Consider the following 23,688-nt stretch of genomic DNA (forward strand, 5'->3'; position numbering starts at 1 on the left):
AGAGCCCTCGTCTGTGTGGCTAGAGCCCTCGTCTGTGTGGCTAGAGCCCTCGTCTGTGTGGCTAGAGCCCTCGTCTGTGTGGCTAGAGCCCTCGTCTGTGTGGCTAGAGCCCTCTTCTGTGTGGCTAGAGCCCTCTTCTGTGTGGCTAGAGCCCTCGTCTGTGTGGCTAGAGCCCTCGTCTGTGTGGCTAGAGCCCTCGTCTGTGTGGCTAGAGCCCTCGTCTGTGTGGCTAGAGCCCTCTTTTGTGTGGCTAGAGCCCTCTTTTGTGTGGCTAGAGCCCTCTTTTGTGTGGCTAGAGCCCTCTTTTGTGTGGCTAGAGCCCTCTTCTGTGTGGCTAGAGCCTTCTTCTATGTGGTTAGAGACAGGGGGATTCAAATTTTTAACAACAGGTTCTCTGTAAACCCCACCCATTTGAAAACCACACCCATTCTGTAACCACACCCATTTTGTTAGCCACACCCATTTTCACACACTTTCCTCAACCAAAAAATACAAGTAATTTAAAGAAAAATCTCCTTCCCCTCCTCTACCGTCACTCTCCTGTCCAGTATCAGTTGTTCCCGTCACTGTCAGTCATATTGTATTAAACGAGTTTATTACTAAAGGAGCCCTGCTTCCCCATACAGATCTCATCCCCTGTGGCTCCTTTCCCCCTGCAGATCCCATCCCATGTGGTCTCTTTCCCCCTGCAGATCCCATCCCATTATGGCCTCATTCCCCTGCAGATCCCATCCCATTATGGCCTCTTTCCCCAGCAGATCTCATCCCATGTGCTCCTTTTCCCCTGCAGGTCCTGTCCCATATGGCTCCTTTTCCCATATAGCTCCCATCTTATGTGGCCCCTCTCCCCATATAGCCACATATAGCTCCCATCTTATGCAGCCTCCTCTCCCAATATAGCCACATATAGCTCCAATCTTATGGCCTCCTCTCCCCATATAGCTGCCATCTTATATGGCCTCCTCTCCCCATATAGCCACATATAGCTCCCATCTTATGTGGCCTCCTCTCCCCATATAGCTGCCATGTTATATGGCCTCCTCTCCCCATATAACCACATATAGCTGCCATCTTATATGGCCTCCTCTCCCCATATAACCACATATAGCTGCCATCTTATATGGGCTCCTCTCCCCATATAGCCACATATAGCTGCCATCTTATATGGCTTCCTCTCCCCATATAGCCACATATAGCTGCCATCTTATATGGGCTCCTCTCCCCATATAGCCACATATAGCTGCCATCTTTATATGGCCTCCTCTCCCCATATAGCCACATATAGCTCCCATCTTATATGGCCTCCTCTCCCCATATAGCCACATATAGCTTCCATCTTATATGGCCTCCTCTCCCCATATAGCCACATATAGCTGCCATCTTATGCGGCTCCTCTCCCTGCATCTTCGGCTCACTGAGCGCTTACCTGCTCCAAGCACTGGCGGCCTCTCCTGTGTCTTCCTTCCTCCGTGGCACTCTGCATACTGATGCTGACAGACGGCAGTAGGAGGAGCTACCTCCTCACTCTGCAGCGTCAGCGCGTCACTGCACGCCGGGTCAGAGAGCAGACAGGCTGCACTGAACCCGGAAGTGCGGCGCGCAGGTACGGGCATTCGTTTGTGGTAGTCTTAAAGACACACAAATGAATACAGGGAACCGGATCGCCGCAGCTGTTTCTTGCCGGTTCGGGGAACCGGCTGCTATTTTAACAACCGGTACTCCAGAACCGGAGACAGAACCGGCTGAATCCCCCCCCCCCTCGTTGGAGCCCTCTTCTGTGTGATTAGAGCCCTCTTCTGTGTGGTTAGAGCCCTCTTCTGTGTGGTTAGAGCGCTCTTCTGTGTGGTTAGAGCGCTCTTCTGTGTGGTTAGAGCGCTCTTCTGTGTGGCTAGAGCCCTCTTCTGTGTGGCTAGAGCCCTCTTCTGTGTGGCTAGAGCCCTCTTCTGTGTGGCTAGAGCCCTCCTCTGTGTGGCTAGAGCCCTCCTCTGTGTGGCTAGAGCCCTCCTCTGTGTGGCTAGAGCCCTCCTCTGTGTGGCTAGAGCCCTCCTCTGTGTGGCTAGAGCCCTCTTTTGTGTGGCTAGAGCCCTCTTTTGTGTGGCTAGAGCCCTCTTTTGTGTGGCTAGAGCCCTCTTTTGTGTGGCTAGAGCCCTCTTTTGTGTGGCTAGAGCCCTCTTTTGTGTGGCTAGAGCCCTCTTTTGTGTGGCTAGAGCCCTCTTCTGTGTGGCTAGAGCCCTCTTCTGTGTGGCTAGAGCCCTCTTCTACAAGTGCTTCTCAATAAATTAGAATATCAAAAAGTTATTTTTTTTTCATTTATTCAATACAAAAAGGGAAACACATATATTATATAGAGTCATTACAGAGTGATCTATTTCAAGTGTTTATTTCTGTTAATGTTGATGTTATGGCTTACAGCCAATGAAAACCCAAAAGTCATGATCTCAGAAAATTAGAATATTATATAAGACCAACTCAAGAAAATATTTTAAACTCAGAAATGTTGGTGCCTACTGAAAAGTATGTACAGGAAATGCACTCAATACTTGGTCAGGGCTCCTTTTGCATGAATTACTGTATCAATGTGGCATGGCATGGCGGTGATCAACCTGTGGCACTTCTGAGGTGTTATAGAAGACCAGATTGCTTTGATATTAGCCTTCAGCTCATCTACATTGTTGGGTCTGGTGTCTCGCATCTTCCTCTTGACAACACCCCATAGATTCTCTATGGGGTTCAGGTCAGGCGAGTTTGCTGGCCAATGGAGGCAGGTAAGGAGATGTTCCTTGCTCCTGCGGTGTCACACACAGCGATGTGTGCTGCCGCAGGAACGAGGAACAACATCGCTAACATCCTGAAAACGATTTTTTGTTTCAGGATGACCTCTCCACGGCAAACGATTTTTGCCCTCTTTTGCGATCGTTTAAGATTGCTCTTAAGTATTACACGCTGCAATCTCGTTAATGACACCGGATGTGCGTCACAAACAACGTGACCCCAACGATAATTCATTAACAATATCGTAGCATGTAAAGCCCGCTTTACTTTCATCTGAAAAACAGCACCTTGGACCACTGAGCAACAGTCCAGTTCTTTTTCTCCTTGGCCCAGGTAAGACACTTCTGGCGTTGTCTATTGGTCATGAGTGGCTTGACACAAGGAATGCGACACTTGTAGCCCATATCCTGGATACGTCTGTGTGTGGTGGCTCTTGAACCACTGACTCCAGCAGCAGTCCACTCCTTGTAACTCTTCCCCAAATTTTTGAATGGCCTTTTCTTAACAATCCTATCAAGGCTGCAGTTATCCCGGTTGCTTGTGCACCTTTTTCTACCACACTTTTTCCTTCCACTCAACTTTCCATTAATATGCTTGGATACAGCACTCTGTGAACATCCAGCTTCTTTAGCAATGACCCTTTGTGTCTTACCCTCCTTGAAGAGTGTGTCAATGACTGCCTTCTGGACATCTGCCAAGTCAGTAGTCTTCCCCATGATTGTGTAGCTTACTGAACCAGACTAAGGGACCATTATAAACACTTAGGAAGCCTTTGCAGGTGTTTTGTGGTAAATATTCTAATTTTCTGATTTAATGACTTTTAGTTTTAGTTTTTATGGCTTACAGCCATAATCATCAACATTTAACAGAAATAAACACCTGAAATAGATCACTTTGTTTGTAATGACTCTATATACTGTAATGGGTTTTCACTTTTTGTATTGAATAACTGAAAAAAATAACTTTTTGATGATATTCTACCGTAATTTATTGAGAAGCACTTGTATGTGGCTAGAGCCCTCTTCCATGTGGCTAGAGCCCTCTTCCAAGTGGCTAGAGCCCTCTTCCAAGTGGCTAGAGCCCTCTTCCATGTGGCTAGAGCCCTCTTCCATGTGGCTAGAGCCCTCTTCCATGTGGCTAGAGCCCTCTTCCATGTGGCTAGAGCCCTCTTCCATGTGGCTAGAGCCCTCTTCCATGTGGCTAGAGCCCTCTTCCATGTGGCTAGAACCCTCTTCCATGTGGCTAGAGCCCTCTTCCATGTGGCTAGAGCCCTCTTCCATGTGGCTAGAGCCCTCTTCCATGTGGATAGAGCCCTCTTCCATGTGGCTAGAGCCCTCTTCCATGTGGCTAGAGCCCTCTTCTATGTGGTTAGAGCCTTCTTCTAAGTGTGCTCTTTTACCTTCAAAGCAGGTGGAATTGTGCATTGTGGACTTCAAAGAATTCTATTCTGTTTTTGCACAGACACCCTCTTCTCTCTGTGTCCACCACCGGTTTAGATTGAACACATACATAATCCATGAATTTGCAGACGTTTCTAGAGTCTGTATGAAGGAGCACAGTCAGTCAGCAGTTGAAGCTGTTGTGACACTTTCCATTAGAATTTAATTTTCGTGCATTAGTCACTGGCTCACAGCAGACGGAGTGGGTTACTGTTAGAAATCACCTGCTTTATTAACAGCCTATATGCAGGATATAGTAACTGTTTAACTGCCTGCAAGCTTGAGAATGTAGGTGCGGTACGATTTTAAAGGGATTGTTCAAGAGTATAATGTGCATGGAAAATGTTTATCTATAGACATTTATATACAACTCTGTTTAGGATAATTTAGGATAGTCCTCCACTAAAAAACATTTAGAATATCTACCAACAGATTTTCCATTACTAGCATACATTCTAAAATGGATGCCCTCATATTAAACTGTTCTACTTATTTTGAACATGCACATCACGATGGCTGTAAAAACCTGTTAAATAGATCATTTTAGGAGCTCAGCTATAGAAAGAAATAGCTCATGAGTTTATGTATTCACCTCCATCCACCCAGCCTGACTCATATGGTAGCTGCAGCTTGCACCGAGCACTGTGAGATAGCAGCAGACACTGAGGAGCTGTCAATCAGGCTAGGGGATGGAGATTATATAGGACTCATGAGCTCTTTAACTTTATATTACTTTTCATAAAGGAGACTGGATAAAAAGATGATATGGCCATACATTTTCAAAGTCCATGAAGATCATGAAGATCATCTGGTCTAAGCGATATATTTATGAATAGTTGATTGTGAATTTTGGTAACCATTCCGCATATCAACCAATCATATTCGGCCTTTTTTACCTCCTCCTCCTACCTCCTCCTCCCACATGCAGCCAGCCATAAAGAAGATCACTTCTGGGGGAGGGTAAGTAAGCATTTTCAATTTTTTTTTCCTTTCGTTACACACCACATGTGATCATGCTCTTGTTACCCCCAGTGTGCGCCATTCAAACACTGCAAGCGACTTGCACTGGACTGAGCACCAAGCATATCTGCGTATAGCGTTGTTTGTGCGTGTAAAGTTCACAGATAAAGCATTCGAACTCTGAACCCGAGCCCTGTGTTTTTAAGTTGTTGTTCGGTTCGAAAACCGAACCTCAGGTTCACTCATCTCTAGTAAAAATGTGGTTAACGATATTCAGTTATAAATAGCATTTTTGTGAAAAAACGATGTTCATGATTTGACAGTACTGAAAAATTTCATTTTAAAACGGTTTTCTGTCGGTTTTATTTTTTTATTTTATTTAAACTTTTTATTTTTGACAAATGTACATTTTGTTGACAACTAAAATGTATTCCGCAATCTATCAATTCTGGTGCAAGGGAAATCTGAAGCAATTGGTTATAGCAACTGAACACCAAGATCTCTTATAAGGCAGAATATGATTCACAATCAACTATTCATAAATATATCTCTTAGACCAGATGATCTTCATGGACTTTGAAAATTTATGGCCATATCATCTTTTTATCCAGTCTCCTTTATGAAAAGTAATATAAAGTTAAAGAGCTCATGAGTCCTATCCCTTTGACGTTAGGGATTCACCCATTTCATTCTGATCGCTGCGACTCTGTTGTCTGCACTCACAGCTGGCAGTCATGTTCTATGACGCTCGCTGTGACAGGACAGGAATGTAGCAGAGCTGAATCACCGTGGGACCTAGTGTGGATTATGTCGGACCTGGAGGGGTGTTTGGGGGTTAATAAAGTGGTGAAAGAAGGTGCTTTTTATTTTATTTCAAATAAAGGATTTTTTGACTGTTTGTGGGTATTTATTTTCACTTACAGATTTAGTTATGTGGGGTGTTTCATAGACGCCTGACATCACTAACCTAGGACTTAGTGGCAGCTATTGGCTGCCATTAACACCTTATTACCCCGATTGCCACTGCACCAGGGCAATCGGAAGAGCTGGGTCCAGCGCCAGAATTGACGCATCTTATGGATGCGCCACTTCTGGGGCGGCTGTGGGCTGCTATTGTTGGGCTGGAAAGGGCCAAATAACGATGGCCCTTCCCACCCTAATAATATCAGCCCCCAGTTGTCTTCTGTACCTAGGCTGGTATTAGAAAAAGGTGGGGGACCCCATGTCATTTTTTTTTTCTTCTTACATAAATCAAATTAAAAGAAAAAGCATGGAATCCCCTCTGTTTTTCATAACCAGCCAAGATACAGCAGACAGCTGAGGGTTGCAGCCTGCAGCTGCTGCTGTTCCTGCCCTGGATATGAAAAATGCTACATCATTTTTTTTACCCTCAAAAAATAAAAAAAAAAGACTGTCCAAGCTGGCTATTGCTCTATCAAGCTATTCTATTATTTCTTTTTCTGTATTCTATCTGTTCTTTCTTATTATCTATTCTATATGTTCTTTCGATCTATCATCTATTCTAGCTATATAGTCATTATCCCATCACATTTTGTTTCTCCTTTAAAAAACACATTAAGAAAACTGCACCAAGAACGCATCAAAAACTCACCTATATTACAAGCGGTTTTTTGTGTTGTTTTTTTTTTTTTTTAACATTTCCAGGCTCTCTCTGACAAGGTGCAGTTTTGGTAGCAGTTTATGTGCAGAAAAAACGGCAGCGTGCGCATGTAGCCTAATGAGTCAGATGCAATCACTTTGGTGTCCGGCAGGCCTCTGATCAAGGAGTGTCCCATCATTTTAGGCATGTTTTAATTAAAAAAAAAGTGTGATCGACACTGTTTTTGTACGTACCTAAAAAGTGGGATGCAACTGGAACATAGGCCAGAGACCAAGGTAACTCCATTTGCCCTTCTAGCGAGTGGTGGCATTTGGGGTTTTGTCTCAATCACATTTTTTTTTTTTTGTGGGGGATTTATGAAAAGTGACATGGCTCCAATCCAGCTGAATTTGCTCTCGCAAATCTAAAGGCCACACTCCCTTTTCCGCTGAGTTCCACAGTTTGTCTAAACCAAAATTAGGCTGCGTTCCCATGATGAGCTAAAAATGTAGCTTCTTACAATTCCCGCAAAGTGGATGGGATATATAGAAATCTCCAGCCCATTATGCTTCTTGTTACTCAGCATAATCTGACCTGCGATGTGTGTTTCAAATCCACAACATGTCAATTTTTTTGCTGGTATGCTGAGTTTTGTGTGTGGATTTTCCCCATAGACTTGCATGTGATGCAGAAAAAAACACAGGTATAAAATTCACATGCGTTTTTAGTGTTTCCGCTGGGAAAATGCATAAAAAATGCATGTAACCCACACCTACAGTGGCGAGAATAAGTATTTGATACACTGCCAATTTTGCAAGTTTTCTCACCTACAAACGATGGAGAGGTCTGTAATTTTTAGTGTAGGTACACTTTATCTGTGACAGACAGATGATCCAGTCTTCTTCACCTTGTCCTTGGATCAGGTGCTCACTAGATACCATCACTGCATGTATACCATAGACTGGGTTCAAGAGCAGACTCTTGCTATCTTTCTCATAACCGCAGGTCATTTCCTGACAGCATATATATCACTACTGCATGATTATCATCGACTGAGTTCAAGAGCAGACTCTTGCTATCCTTCTCATAACAGGAGGTCATTTCCAGATAACATATATATCACCACTGCTGGAATATTACTGGCTTGGTTCAATAGCGTACTCTTGCTATTCCTCTCATAACACACCACGGAATTGTCAAACTGGTGACGAGGTTTTCCATGCATATATTTTTTTGATTATACCCTGTATACATAGACAGTTTATTGAGAAAAACTATTGTATTAGCCGAAATGTCAACAACTGTTTTTTCTCTTTTCTTTTTTCATATGAAGAGCCATTAATAAAAGCAATCTTTTTCAAAAGAAACACATTTTCCACTGTTTCCTTTTGAGTGCCGAAGTTTTTTTCTCTCTCTTGGTTAAATTTTGACTTCTGAGCACCAATTATCACGGTTGAGCCAGATTCTTTACTTTTCTTATGACCTGAAGAGAAGTAGGACCACAGTCTCAAAGATTACCATTGGTAACGCACTACACCGTCATGGATTAAAATCCTGAAGAGCACGTAAGGTTATCCTGCTCACGCCAACACATGTCCAGGCCCATTTGAAGTTCACCATTGACCATCTGGATGATCCACAGGAGGCATGGGAGAAGGCTATGTGGTCAGGTGAGACCAAATAGAACATTTTTGTATCAACTCCACACTCTGTGTTTGGAGGAAGAACACAGTCCCAGCTTTGAACCATGAGGGTCGAAACATCATGTTTTGGGGGTGCTTTTCAGAAAATGTGACCGGACGACTGCACAGTACTGAAGGAAGGATGGATGGGGTCATGTATCACGAGATTTTGGCCAACAACCTCCTTCCATTAGCAACAGCATTGAAGATGGGTCGTGGCTATGTCTTCCAGCATGACAATGACCTGAACAACACAGCCAGGGCAACTAAGGAGTGGCTCTGTAAGAAGCATTTCAAGGTCCTGGAGTGGCATAGCCAGTCTTTAGACCTGAAACCAATAGAAAATCTTTGGAGAGAGCTGAAACTCAATGTTACCCAGTGACAGCCCCGAAACCTGAAATATCAGTAGATGATCTATATGGAGGAGTGGGCCAAAATCCATGCTGCACTATGTGCAAACTTGGCCAAGAACTACAGGAAATGTCTGACTTCTGTAATTGCAAATAAAGGTTTCTGTATTAAATATTAAAGCTTTGTTTTTCTATTGTATCAAATACTTATTTCTTGCAATAAAATGCAAATTTTTTCAAAATCATATAATGGAATTTTCTGGGGGTTTTTTATTCTGTCACAGTTAAAGTGTCTCTACGATAAAAATTACAGACCTCTTCCATTCTTTGTAAGTGTAAAAACTTGCTAAATTGTCAGTTGATCAAATACTTACCGTATTTTTCTCACTATAAGACGCACCGGACCATAAGACGCACCCTGGTTTTAGAGGAGGAAAATAAAATTTTAAGCAAAAAATGTGGTCATGACACAGTTATGAGGCGAAGATCTGTTTCTGACACTGTTATGGGAGTAATGTCCCCAACTTCTCTACTATAAGGTACCCCATCCTGGTAATGATCCTCCTGCCTTGTATATGATCCCCATCCTTGTATATATGTCCCTCATCCTGGTATAGCCCCGATCCTGCTATATACCCCCATCCTGCTATATACCCCCATCCTGCTATATACCCCCATCCTGCTATATACCCCCATCCTGCTATGTACCCCCATCCTGCTATATGGCCTGCATCCTGTGGCACAGAAAAAAATTAAACGTTTATACTCACCTTTCCTCACTCCAGCAGCATCGCTCGTCTTCCCGTCTGTGTCAGCAGCTGCGCCGCTGACCTGTGTGGAGCCGGTCACCATTCCCTGCAGCATCGCAATGTCCTCCTGTCTGCCGACTCGCTGATGTGTGTGGAGCCATGCGCACAGCAATGACGTCATTGCTGTGTGCACCGCTCTCTACACAGATCAGCGGGACGGCAGACAGGAGGACATTGCGATGCTGCAGGGAACGATGAGTATACCGTACTTATTCACTGCCCCCCGCGCTGATGATGATGCGCGGGGGGCAGTGAATATAATCACACATGACCACTCCAGGCTGTAGTTGCCAGGGGTGATCATGCGGGCCGGCTGCTAATTATGTGCGCACCTCCCGCCCGTCATGCCACCCACCTGTCAGCGCCAGCCTCAGCGCTGAGATGATGGGCGTCAGGATGGATACATATGAAATGAGCGGGCCCACGTGGTTACGGCAGGCGCTGCTACAGCCTGCGCATGTTGCCGATGACCCACTCCACCGCAGCCCCCTCGTTCCCCACAGCCATACCCTACATTCAGACTATAAGACGCACCCCCTACTTTCCCCCAACATTTGGGGGAAAAACAGTGCGTCTTTTATAGTCCGAAAAATACGGTATTTTCCCCATTAGAAGTATATTAATAGAGTTTTGTCAAAGCCAAAGACCAGGAAGTATCAAAAACAAAGCTTTATTTAAAACATGACATACCAACAGGAGCTAAAAACCACAGCCACAAAAATGCAATAAAAACCCCCCACACAAATACACATGTAAAAAACCTCAAGTAACCTTATTTACATAAAAGGTGCAAAAATTCTGCAACATCAAAAGCTCATTGCGAAAATGTGATCTTTGAGTCCACAGGTTTGGCATTACTGTAGTGGGAGGAACCCATTTAATTTACCGGGTGGATGTCTCCAGAAGCCCAAGCGGCACACAATTTATGCTGGCATATCTGTAGCATCCAGTCTGGTTGTTTTTTTTTCTACTGGAAAATGCGCATAAGAGCAAAATAGACCAAAGTTTCATAGTGCTCCTTCCTTTCTGACCTCTGCCATGTGACCAACAATAATTTTCAATGACGCAGAGTATTTTTGTGTTCAGGAGAAAATGCTTAACAAATTGCGGGATCCATTTTTACCCGTTACTCCTTGTGAAAATGAAAACATTGCAGCTAATGTAACATTTTTACTGATAAAAGTGTAATTTTTTTTAATTTCCACAGCCCAATGTTATAAATTTCTGTAAGATATGTTGGTTCAAAATACTCATTACACCCTTAGATAAATTCTTTGATTGGTATAGTTTGCAAAATTGGGTCACTTATGGGTTTTTTCCCTCTGCTCTGCCACCTCATCATTTATTCTAGCCAAAATTTCCACTCCATAAGTCAAATTGTGCTCCTTCCCATCTAATAAGCCCTCGCGTAAGATCAAAAAGTAGTATCCAGAAACTGTTTGGGTTTGCATAACAAATTGTGGGGTCCTCATTCTCCTATTAAAGTGATAATGAAAAATCTTAGGCTAAAGCTACTTTTTTGTGGAAAAAAAATGTTTTTTTCTTCTTTTAATTTTTGTAACTGTTATAAACTTCTGTGAAACACCAGCGGATCCAAAATGGTCACTATACCACTAGATGAATTAATTGCGGTGTGTAGTTTCTAACATTTGGTCAATTCTGGGTGTGGCAGGTTTCACTGTACTGACACCTTAGGGCACTTTCACATTGCAATTTCACCTACGTTCACTGGCCCTGTCGGGACATCCGTCCGAACACCCCCCCTCCTCCAAAACGTGTTTCGGACGCATACGCCGACGGAGCCATTGGCTATAATGGAGCAGACTGAGTCAGCGTGTGGTCTGTCTTGCTTCATTTTCTGGCATATACACTACAGTTCAAAAGTTTGGGGTCACCCAGACAATGTTGCCTTTTCCATGACAAATCTTACTTTTATTTATCAAATGAGTTGCATAATGAATAGAAAATATAGTCCAGACATTGACTGGGTTAGAAATAATGATTTTTATTTGAAATAATAATTTTCTCCTTCAAACTTTTGCTTTCGTCACAGAATGCTCCCTTTGCAGCAATTACAGCTTTGCAGACCTTTGGCATTCTAGCTGTTTATTTGATGAGATAATCTGGAGATATTTCACCCCATGCTTCCAGAAGCTCCTCCCACAAGTTAGATTGGCTTGATGGGCACTTTTTGCATACCATACGCTCAAGCTGCTCCCACAGCAGCTCAATAGGGTTGAGATCTGGTGACTGGGCTGGCCACTCCATTACAGATAGAATACCAGCTGCCTGCTTCTTCCCTAAATAGTTCATGCATAATTTGGAGGTGTGCTTTGGGTCATTGTCCTGTGATAGGATGAAATTGGCTCCAATCAAGCGGTCCACAGGGTATGGCATGGCGTTCTAAAATGGGGTGATAGCCTTCCTTATTCAAAATCCTTTTTACCTTGTACAAATCTCCCACTTTACCAGCACCAAGGCAACCCCAGACCATCACATTACCTCCACCATGCTTGATAGATGGCGTCAGACACTCTTCCAGCATCTTTTCAGTAGTTCTGCGTGTCACAAATGTTCTTCTGTGTGATCCAAACACCTCAAACTTTGATATCACTTTTTTCCAATCTTCCTCTGTCCAATGTCTGTGTACTTTTGCCCATATTAATCTTTTCCTATTATTAGCCAGTCTCAGATATGGCTTTTTCTTTGCCACTCTGCCCTACAGTCCAGCATCCCGGACTCACCTCTTCACTGAAGACGCTGACACTGGTGTTTTGCTGGTACTATTTAATGAAGCTGCCAGTTGAGGATTTGTTAGGCGTCGATTTCTCAAACTAGAGACTCTAATGTACTTGTCTTGTTGCTCAGTTGTGCAGAGAGGCCTCCCACTTCTCTTTCTACTCTGGTTAGAGCCTGTTTGTGCTCTCCTCTGAAGGGAGTAGTACACACCATTGTAGAAAATCTTCCGTTTCTTGCCAATTTCTCCCATGGAATATCTTTCATTTCTAAGAACAAGAATAGACTGTCGAGTTTCACATGAACACATGAAAGTTTTCTTTTTCTGGCCATGTTGAGAGTTTAATGGAACCAACAAATGTAATGCTCCAGATTCTCAACTAGCTCAAAGGCAGGCCAGTTATATAGCTTTTCTAATCAACAAAACTGTTTTCAGCTGGGCTAACATACTTGCACAAGGGTTTTCAAGGGATTTCTAAACATCTATTAGCCTTCTAACACAGTAAACACAATGTACCATTAGAACACTGGAGTGGTGGTTGTTGGAAATGGGCCTCTATACACTTATGTAGATATTGCATTAACAACCAGACGTTTGAAGCTAGAATAGTCATTTACTAAATTTACAATGTATAGAGTGTATTTCTGTTTAATTTAATGTTAGCTTCATTGAAAAAAAAATGTGCTTTTCTTTAAAAAATAAGGAAATATCTAAATGACCCTAAACCTTTGATCTGTAGTGTACGTTTTTTGCAGGTGGACACCCGATTGTAGTCTACTACGTCTGGGTGTCCGCCTGCATAAAATGTATATGCCCGAAAATGGAGCAAGACAGAGCACACGCTGACTCCGTCTGCTCCATTATAGTCCATTATAGTACTTTGGTCCCATCAACGTATGCGTCCGAAACACGTTTTGTGGAGGGGGGTTCAGACTGATGCCCCGACGGGACCAGTGAATGTAGGTGAATACGCAATGTGAAAGTACCCTTAGAATCTCTGCAAATGCAATATGGCCAGTCCAGGAAAATTCTCGGTGTGAAAGACAAGTATAAAAAATTGCAGTATTCAGGAATTGGATAATATAGTGTTGGTTGTTTTTCTTCTACTACTTGTGATAATGAATAATTTGGAACTGAAACTACATTTTAATGGAAGACCTTTTTTCTTTTTTTTTCTTTCAAATTTGCATTAACCTTTCAAGTGTTTCACAAATGCTAACAAACTTTCTAAATTCTATTTTAAATACCATTTGGGGTGCTTTTTTTAAAAAAAAAAAAAAAAAAATGGGTGATTTCTGTGAGGCTTCTAAACCCACTTAAGACCGGAATCAACTCCTAAAAAAATAGGTTTCTAAAAGTTTATTAAAGATTTGAAAAATTACTACTAAACTTATAGAAGTCTAAAATCCCCCCCAAAATAAATGGATATTTAACAAATGATGTCAATATAAAGTGGACATATAGAAAATGTTAGTCAACTATTTTGTGTGGTATAATTATCTGTTTCACACATAAAGTTTAAAAAGTGCAAATTTTTTATAAAAAAAATTATACCTTTCAGGTTTTTGTTTTTTTTAACATATATGTTAACAGTTAATCTAAAGTACACTATCACGAAAAGTCTTAATTGTGATACATAAAGGCATTCCAAACTTGTTGTTGCCTAAAGTGACACGTCAGATTCAAATTTTCCAGACTATTTTTGGACTCTCCAGTTTTGTTAATGTCAAAACTGTGAAAATTGCTTTGGCCACTAAAGTCACAAAATATTTAAAAAAATAAAATAAAAAAATCCTGCAATGAAAGGGTAAAAAAAAAAAGTTTCTGAATATATTGTAACTTAATTTATGTTGGTGTTATATTGACTTACATGGGTCTCAAAACTTTGTTCTGCAGGACACAGCTGGACAGGAAAGGTACAGGACAATTACCACCGCATACTACCGGGGGGCTATGGGCTTCATCCTGATGTATGACATAACCAATGAAGAATCGTTCAATGCTGTACAGGACTGGTGAGTAGTGAAATGTACTAATCTCAGGTACCAGCATAAAAGGTGTCTGTGCATGTGTTAATTTACTTTAAAATTCTTTGAAATGTACTAGATCCTTAGAATTGCTGTATGCACTAGTTTAAAGCCTCAAATGTTGAGAAAAATTTAAAATGTTACAGCTGGGATTTTATTTTTTTTTGCGTTTCTTAAAGAAGCACTCCCAAGATAAGTGTTATTCCCTAAACCTTTCTAAATTTGTTGTCCTCTGAAGGTACATTAGTAGAAATACTGATCGCTGTCATCCCTGGTTTCCAGCGCCGCTCCACTCCACTTTAGACTACTCCACTCCACTTTAGACTAAAGTGATTTTAGCTCCACCTATTCAGATCAAACTGGTATTTATATGGGAACCAGAAGTATCTTTTACAATGTACACCTAAAAGCCTGGTTCGGACACTCCATAGATTTATGCTGTAAAAGTGACTTTCAGTTCAATCATAAGTCGAAATTAATGTGAGAAGAGCAGCGAAGCGGCACTGGAAAACGGGCAAGATGGTAATTGATATTTTAATGCAGATCTACAATACAGATAAATTTATAAAGAATATGATACTTAAGTAAAAATTATATATTAAAATGGTGGAGGGCAAATACACAAAAGAAAGTTCAGGAAAAAGAAATATCAGAAACAGGCCATTGTATACCTCATATTGTAATAAATATACCATATTTTCCGGCGTATAAGACGGCTGGACGTATAAGATGACCCCCAACTTTTCCAGTTAAAATATAGTTTGGGATATACCGTATATTCTCAAGTATAAGCCAAGGCCCCTATTTTACCACAAAAAAACTGGTAAATCTTATTGACTCGAGTAAAAGCCTATGGTGGGATAATGCAGCAGCTACTGTAAAATTTCAGAAATAAAAATGGATCCCAATAAAATGTATTGTGCCCCATCCTTGTTCCCCATTGTAGTAATGTGCGCATCCTTGGGCCCTCTAGTAATGTGCCCATTGTTTAGTAGTATTCCCTGAAGTAATGTGCCCATTGTTTTGTAAGGTGCCCAACAGTAATGTGCCCATTATTTATTAATGTGCACTGCAGTAATGTGCCCATTGTTTAGTAATTCCCTCCTACTAGTCCCCTTCTTGTCACCTATTATGTTGTTGTTTACACGCAATAAAAATTATTCTCACCTTTTCTCCGGTCCCATAGTGCCCTCAGCTGCTTCTTGCAGACCTCAGGCACATAGACCTCTTGGTGATCTAGTCCGGTGCACGGAGCCAACTTTGTAGGCTGCCATCATGGCTTTACTACAGCTGAATGCTTTACGGAGGTGGTGCCGCAAAGCATTCAATTGCTGTAAAGCAATGACAGCAGTGGCGGCTCCATACACCGAATGTGATCATCAAGGGGTGCTTCTTGCGGACCGCAGGCACATAGACCCCTCCATGATCGCATCCAATACACAGGGCCGCTGCTGCTGTCAGCGCTTTATTGCAGTTGAATGCTTTGCACCGCCACCGTAAAGCATTCAACTGCAGTAAAGCCATGACGGCAGACAGCAGCCCCGTGCACCGGATGCGATCATGGAGGGTTCTATGTGCCTGAGGGGCAGAGAAGGAGGTAATAGGATACAATGGCAGGCCAAAGGGATGCGCTACTGCTCTGATAGTCTTGGAGACAGGGAGGGCTAATTATACACCTATAAGACGACACTCTGCGTATAAGACGACCTCCGACTTTTGAGAAGATTTTCAGGGGTTAAAAAGTCGTCTTATACGCCGAAAAATACGGTATATTGTAGTCCAAATAAGTAAGAGAGCATAAAATAATAATTAAGGATATCACATAAGTTAAATGGAATCTAGAATAAAATGCAGTATCAAACAAAGGACATATCATGCAATAGAAAACATTACAAGAGTAAAGAGCCCACAGACTCCGTGTGTTTCGCTCAAGGCTTTCTCAAGGAGCGAATAGAATATAGATTTGTAAAGTTTATAAATGCTATCTCATCCAATAGGTATTTAGCAATCAAAGTACCGTATTTTTCGGACTATAAGACGCACCGGACTATAAGACGCACCCTGGTTTTAGAGGAGGAAAATGGGAAAATAAAACTTTAAGCAAAAAATGTGGTCCTGACACACTGTTATAGGGCGAGGATCTGCTGCTGACACTGTTATGGGGGTAATGTCCCCAAATTCTCTACTAAGGTACCCCATCCTGGTAATGATCCTCCTGCCTTGTATATGATCCTGCTATAAACCCCCATCCATCCTGTTCACATACCCCCCCCCCCCCCATCCAGCCTGTTCACAATGCCCCCCATCCAGCCTGTTCACATGCCCCCCCCATCCAGCCTGTTCACATGCCCCCCCCATCCAGCCTGTTCACATGCCCCCCCCATCCAGCCTGTTCACATGCCCCCCCCATCCAGCCTGTTCACATGCCCCCCCCATCCAGCCTGTTCACATGCCCCCCCCATCCAGCCTGTTCACATGCCCCCCCCATCCAGCCTGTTCACATGCCCCCCCCATCCAGCCTGTTCACATGCCCCCCCCATCCAGCCTGTTCACATGCCCCCCCCATCCAGACTGTTCACATGCCCCCCCCCATCCAGCCTGTTCACATGCCCCCCCCATCCAGCCTGTTCACATGCCCCCCCCCATCCAGCCTGTTCACATGCCCCCCCCATCCAGCCTGTTCACATGCCCCCCCCATCCAGCCTGTTCACATGCCCCCCCATCCAGCCTGTTCACATGCCCCCCCATCCAGCCTGTTCACATGCCCCCCCATCCAGCCTGTTCACATGCCCCCCCATCCAGCCTGTTCACATGCCCCCCCATCCAGCCTGTTCACATGCCCCCCCATCCAGCCTGTTCACATGCCCCCCCATCCAGCCTGTTCACATGCCCCCCCATCCAGCCTGTTCACATGCCCCCCCATCCAGCCTGTTCACATGCCCCCCCATCCAGCCTGTTCACATGCCCCCCCATCCAGCCTGTTCACATGCCCCCCCATCCAGCCTGTTCACATGCCCCCCCATCCAGCCTGTTCACATGCCCCCCCATCCAGCCTGTTCACATGCCCCCCCATCCAGCCTGTTCACATGCCCCCCCATCCAGCCTGTTCACATGCCCTCCCATCCAGCCTGTTCACATGCCCTCCCATCCAGCCTGTTCACATGCCCCCCCATCCAGCCTGTTCACATGCCCCCCCATCCAGCCTGTTCACATGCCCCCCCATCCAGCCTGTTCACATGCCCCCCCATCCAGCCTGTTCACATGCCCCCCCATCCAGCCTGTTCACATGCCCCCCCATCCAGCCTGTTCACATGCCCCCCCATCCAGCCTGTTCACATGCCCCCCCATCCAGCCTGTTCACATGCCCCCCCCATCCAGCCTGTTCACATACCCCTCCCATCCAGCCTGTTCACATGCCCCCCCCATCCAGCCTGTTCACACGCCCTCCCATCCAGCCTGTTCACACGCCCCCCCATCCAGCCTGTTCACATGCCCCCCCATCCAGCCTGTTCACATGCCCCCCCATCCAGCCTGTTCACATGCCCCCCCATCCAGCCTGTTCACATACCCCCCATCCAGCCTGTTCACATGCCCCCCCATCCAGCCTGTTCACATGCCCCCCCATCCAGCCTGTTCACATGCCCCCCCCCATCCAGCCTGTTCACATGCCCCCCCATCCAGCCTGTTCACATGCCCTCCCATCCAGCCTGTTCACATGCCCCCCCATCCAGCCTGTTCACATGCCCTCCCATCCAGCCTGTTCACATGCCCCCCCATCCAGCCTGTTCACATACCCCCCCCCCATCCAGCCTGTTCACATGCCCCCCCATCCAGCCTGTTCACATACCCCCCCATCAAGCCTGTTCACATGCCCTCCCATCCAGCCTGTTCACATGCCCTCCCATCCAGCCTGTTCACATGCCCTCCCATCCTGCCTGCTCATATACTCCCATCGTGCTCATATACCATCCTGGTATATGGCCTGTATCCTATAGCACAGAGAAAAAAATAAACGTTTATACTCACCTTTTCCTCACTCCCTGCAGCACCGATCACATCTTCCTCTCTGGCACGCTGATCTGTGTGTGTGGAGCCGTTCCCCTGCAACATCGCGATGTCTTCCTGTCTGTGCCGATCAGCTGACCGGCACAGACAGGAAGTCATCGCGTGCAGCAGGGGGGCGGCTCCACACACGGGGACGGGTGAGTGTACTGATTCACTGCACCCCGCGCTGGTAATGACGCGCAGGGGGCAGTGAATACAGCCGCACATGATCACTCCAGGCTGTAATTGCCAGGGGTGATCATGCCGGCTCTTTGCTATGCGCGCGTCCCCGCTCATCCTTCCGCTCACCTGTCAGTGCCGGCTTCAGCGCTGAGAGATGGGCGGGAGGATGGGCGTGCATATGTAATGAGCGGGCCCACGTGGTCACGAGCAGGCGCTGCTGCTGCCTGCTCGTGCCCCCGATGACCCGCAGCACCCTCATTCCCGGCCGCAGCCCTATAGTCAGACCATAAGACGCACCCCCAACTTTCCCCCAACATTTGGGGGAAAAAAAGTGCGTCTTATGGTCCGAAAAATACGGTAGATAAGGTGCAAATGTATAAGTAACTAATGTGAAAAACAGATCATTTGATGTAACTTATAGATTTAATAGGTAGTAAGGAAAGGAGTGACATGTATTACTGTGTACTTTGGAACGCACATCAAATAATAATAATAATACTTAAAATTAGTCATGGGACACACATGGCTGGTGACATTTGCTTTTGCAAACATGTGTTCCGCATTGGAATGTTACTTGCATGTTACATGGCACTAATTTTAAATTTCTTTTTCGCTCTATTGGGAGACCCAGACAATTGGGTGTATAGGCTATGCCTCCGGAGGCCACACAAAGTACTACACTTAAAAGTGTTAGGCCCCTCCCCTTCTGCCTATACACCCCCCGTGCTCCCACGGGCTCCTCAGTTTTTTGCTTTGTGCGAAGGAGGTCAGACACACACAGCACAGCTCCACAGATTGGTCAGCAGCAGCTGCTGACTATGTCGGATGGATGAAAAGTGGGCCCATATAGGGGCCCCAGCATGCTCCCTTCTCACCCCACTCTTGTCGGCGGTGTTGTTAAGGTTGAGGTATCCATTGCGGGTACGGAGGCTGGAGCCCACATGCTGCTTTCCTTCCCCATCCCCCTCTGGGCTCTGGGTGAAGTGGGATCTTACCGGTCTCCAGGCACTGAGACCGTGCTCCATCCACAACTCCTGTGGAGCCTGATGGATAGGAGCCGAGTATCGTTCAGGGACATGGCCCTGCATCTTGGAGGTACTCTGTATCCCTGTGGGGACCGCGCACGGCATCACCTCAGCTTTGCTGGGTGTGCTAGTGCACCGGGGACCGCGGCGCTGACCGGGTCTATATGTGCCATTACACACTCAGCGTCGCTGAGTGTGTTTATATGTAAGGGCTACCGCACTAACCGCCGCTGCCATGGGACACTGCGGCGCGGCTGGGACTTGTAGTTCGCCGGGGACTTTCACGCCGGCCGCGCTTTTACGGCGGCCGCGTTTATTACTAGAGTCCCCGGCTTCCTTGCGGCCTAGTTTACTTTTCTCCCACCCTCAGCCCTGACAGGCAGGGGGAAGGGCGGGACGCTGCACGGAGCGAGCAGCTCTGAGGGCTGGAGTATGATTTACATACTCCACCCCCCTCACTGTGCACGGTGTGAGCACCAGTTCGCGCTCTTTCTCGGCCACGCCCACAGCTCCCTCATCTCGTCAGGACGCCGCAGCCATTCCTGTCAGCTCCTCCGACGCTGCAGAAGAGGGACAAGTCCTGGGAGACCCAGACACGGTCTCTGGTGGCCTCACAACCGCTTTAGGCGGCTGGTAAGCAGCACCTGTTGGTGCTAGCCCCATGGTGCTGTAGTGTATTGGTACATTATTTGTGTATCATATATACTTTACACTGTATGAGCACAGTGCATTCTGGCTATATACCCTTTTGTGTAACTCAAGGAAAACTATAGCATGGCGCCCACAAAAGGCAGGGGTGCCAAAACACAGGCTTATTATGCTGCCTGCGCCGCTTGTAAGACCCCACTACCGGCAGGTTCCACTGACCCTCATTGTGTGCAGTGTTCGACCCCTGTGCCACGTCTTCAGCCGGAGCCTATGCTAAGAGGGGCCCAGGGGGAGACACCTGTTGACACTGTCCAGGTGACGGGGACTGAGTTTGCTAAACTCTCTGAGACTATGGCTAAGATACTAGAAGCCTTGCAGTCCAGGCCGGTATCTCAGCAACGGGACCCTGTTGAATCGTTGTTCCCGGGCCCCCCTCAGTTGGACCAACAATGTCCTCCCGGGGTATCTCCTACATCCCAGTCTGAGGGTTCTGACTTAGACCCCAGCCCCAGATTGACTAAGCGGGCTCGCTTAGAATTTCCCTCGACATCATATTGTTTAGGGTCTCAGCGGGGGGAATCTTTGGTTGATGATGCGGAGACAGCTGATCAGGATTCTGATCCTGAGAGCGCTCTCAATCTTAATACTCCAGACGGGGACGCCATAGTGAACGATCTTATTGCGTCCATCCATCAGTTGCTGGATATTTCTCCCTCAGCCCCTCCGGCGGAGGAGTCAGCTTCTCAGCAGGAGAAATTTCGTTTCAGGTTTCCCAAGCGGACACAGAGTATGTTTCTAGACCACTCTGATTTCAGAGAGGCAATCCAGAATCACCATGCTTGTCCAGATAAGCGTTTTTCTAAGCGCCTTAAGGATACACGTTATCCTTTCCCCCCGGACGTGGTTAAAGGTTGGACTCAATGTCCCAAAGTGGATCCTCCAATCTCCAGACTGGCGGCTAGATCCATACTTGCAGTGGAAGATGGGGCCTCGCTCAAAGATGCCACTGACAGGCAGATGGAGCTCTGGTTGAAATCCATCTATGAAGCTATCGGAGCTTCTTTTGCCCCAGCATTTGCAGCCGTATGGGCGCTGCAAGCTATCTCAGCAGGTCAAGCGCAAATTGAAGCAGCCACTTGCACGGCCGCGCCACAAGTGGCATCCATTACCACCCAGACCTCGGCAATTGCGTCTTACGCTATTAATGCTGTCCTGGACTCTGTGAGCCGTACGGCGGTGGCGACCGCCAATTCGGTGGTACTCCGCAGGGCCTTGTGGCTACGGGAATGGAAGGCAGATTCTGCTTCCAAAAAGCGCTTAACCAGTTTGCCAATTTCTGGCGACAGGCTGTTTGGCGAGCGTCTGGATGAAATCATCAAACAATCCAAGGGAAAGGATACATCCTTACCCCAGCCCAAACAGAACATTCCCCAACAGAGGAGAGGGCAGGCGAGGTTTCGGTCCTTTCGGGGCGCGGGCAGGTCCCAATTCTCCTCGTCCAAAAGGTCTCAGAAAGAACAAAGGAACTCTGATGCATGGCGGTCTAAGTCACGTCCTAAAAAGAACATTGGAGGCACCGCTAACAAGGCGGCTTCCTCATGACTTTCGACCTCCTCTAGTAGCATCCTCGGTCGGTGGCAGGCTCTCCCGCTTTTGCGACGCCTGGCTGCCACAAATAAAAGACCGCTGGGTGAGAGACATTCTGTCTCACGGTTACAAGATAGAGTTCATCTCTCGTCCCCCGACTCGATTCTTCAGGTCTTCTCCGCCTCCCGAGAGAGCCGAGGCTCTTCTGCAGGCGCTGGGCACTCTGAAGGCAGAAGGAGTGGTGGTCCCTGTTCCTCTTCATCAACAGGGCCACGGTTTTTACTCCAACTTGTTTGTGGTCCCAAAGAAGGACGGGTCTTTCCGTCCTGTCCTAGACCTGAAACTTCTCAACAAACACGTAAAGACCAGGCGGTTCCGGATGGAATCCCTTCGCTCCGTCATCGCCTCAATGTCCCAAGGAGATTTCCTTGCATCGATCGATATCAAAGATGCTTATCTCCACGTTCCGGTTGCCCCAGAGCACCAGCGCTTCTTGCGCTTCGCCATAGGAAACGAACACCTGCAGTTCGTGGCACTGCCATTCGGCCTGGCAACAGCCCCACGGGTTTTCACCAAGGTTATGGCTACTGTAGTAGCGGTCCTCCATTCTCAGGGTCACTCGGTGATCCCGTACTTGGACGATCTGTTGATCAAGGCACCCTCTCAAGAGGCATGCCAACACAGCCTCGACGCTACCCTGGAGACTCTCCAGAGTTTCGGGTGGATCATCAATTTTCCAAAGTCAAATCTGACACCGGCCCAATCACTCACATACCTTGGCATGGAGTTTCATACCCTCTCAGCGATAGTGAAGCTTCCGCTGATCAAGCAGCGGTCACTACAGACAGGGGTACAATCTCTCCTTCAAGGCCAGTCACACCCCTTGAGGCGCCTCATGCACTTCCTGGGGAAGATGGTGGCAGCAATGGAAGCAGTCCCTTTCGCGCAGTTTCACCTGCGTCCTCTTCAATGGGACATCCTACGCAAATGGGACAGGAAGCCGACGTCCCTCGACAGGACCGTCTCCCTCTCTCAGGCGACCAAAGCTTCCCTTCGGTGGTGGCTTCTTCCCACTTCATTATCAAAGGGGAAATCCTTCCTACCCCCATCCTGGGAGGTGGTCACGACGGACGCGAGTCTGTCAGGGTGGGGAGCGGTTTTTCTCCACCACAGGGCTCAGGGTACGTGGACCCAGCAAGAGTCCTCGCTTCAGATCAATGTTCTGGAAATTCGGGCAGTGTATCTTGCCCTGAAAGCGTTCCAGCAGTGGCTGGAAGGCAAGCAGATCCGAATTCAGTCGGACAATTCCACAGCGGTGGCATACATCAACCACCAAGGCGGCACACGCAGTCGGCAAGCCTTCCAGGAAGTCCGGCGGATTTTGATGTGGGTGGAAGCCACGGCCTCCACCATATCCGCAGTTCACATCCCAGGCGTGGAAAACTGGGAAGCAGATTATCTCAGTCGCCAGGGCATGGACGCAGGGGAATGGTCCCTTCACCCGGACGTGTTTCAGGAGATCTGTTGCCGCTGGGGGGTGCCGGACGTCGACCTCATGGCGTCCCGGCACAACAACAAGGTACCAACGTTCATGGCACGGTCTCAAGATCCCAGAGCTCTGGCGGCAGACGCCTTAGTTCAGGATTGGTCGCAGTTTCAGCTCCCTTATGTGTTTCCTCCGCTGGCACTGTTGCCCAGAGTGTTACGCAAGATCAGGGCCGACTGCCACCGCGCCATCCTCGTCGCTCCAGACTGGCCGAGGAGGTCGTGGTACCCGGATCTGTGGCATCTCACGGTCGGCCAACCGTGGGCACTACCAGACCGA

General features: G+C 46.6%; 1 protein-coding gene across 1 annotated transcript in view; it reads left to right on the top strand.

The window, feature by feature from the left end:
• Nucleotides 1-23,688, top strand: part of RAB3A (RAB3A, member RAS oncogene family) — an 86,451-nt gene that overhangs the window by 43,404 nt on the left and 19,359 nt on the right. The window contains exon 3 of the mRNA XM_075352493.1: nucleotides 14,246-14,364. Coding sequence (XP_075208608.1) covers nucleotides 14,246-14,364 — 119 coding nt within the window. The remainder of the gene's footprint in view (nucleotides 1-14,245; nucleotides 14,365-23,688) is intronic.

Source organism: Anomaloglossus baeobatrachus, chromosome 1 (genome assembly GCF_048569485.1).
Source record: "Anomaloglossus baeobatrachus isolate aAnoBae1 chromosome 1, aAnoBae1.hap1, whole genome shotgun sequence".
In the NCBI taxonomy this organism is placed as follows: Eukaryota; Metazoa; Chordata; class Amphibia; order Anura; family Aromobatidae; genus Anomaloglossus; species Anomaloglossus baeobatrachus.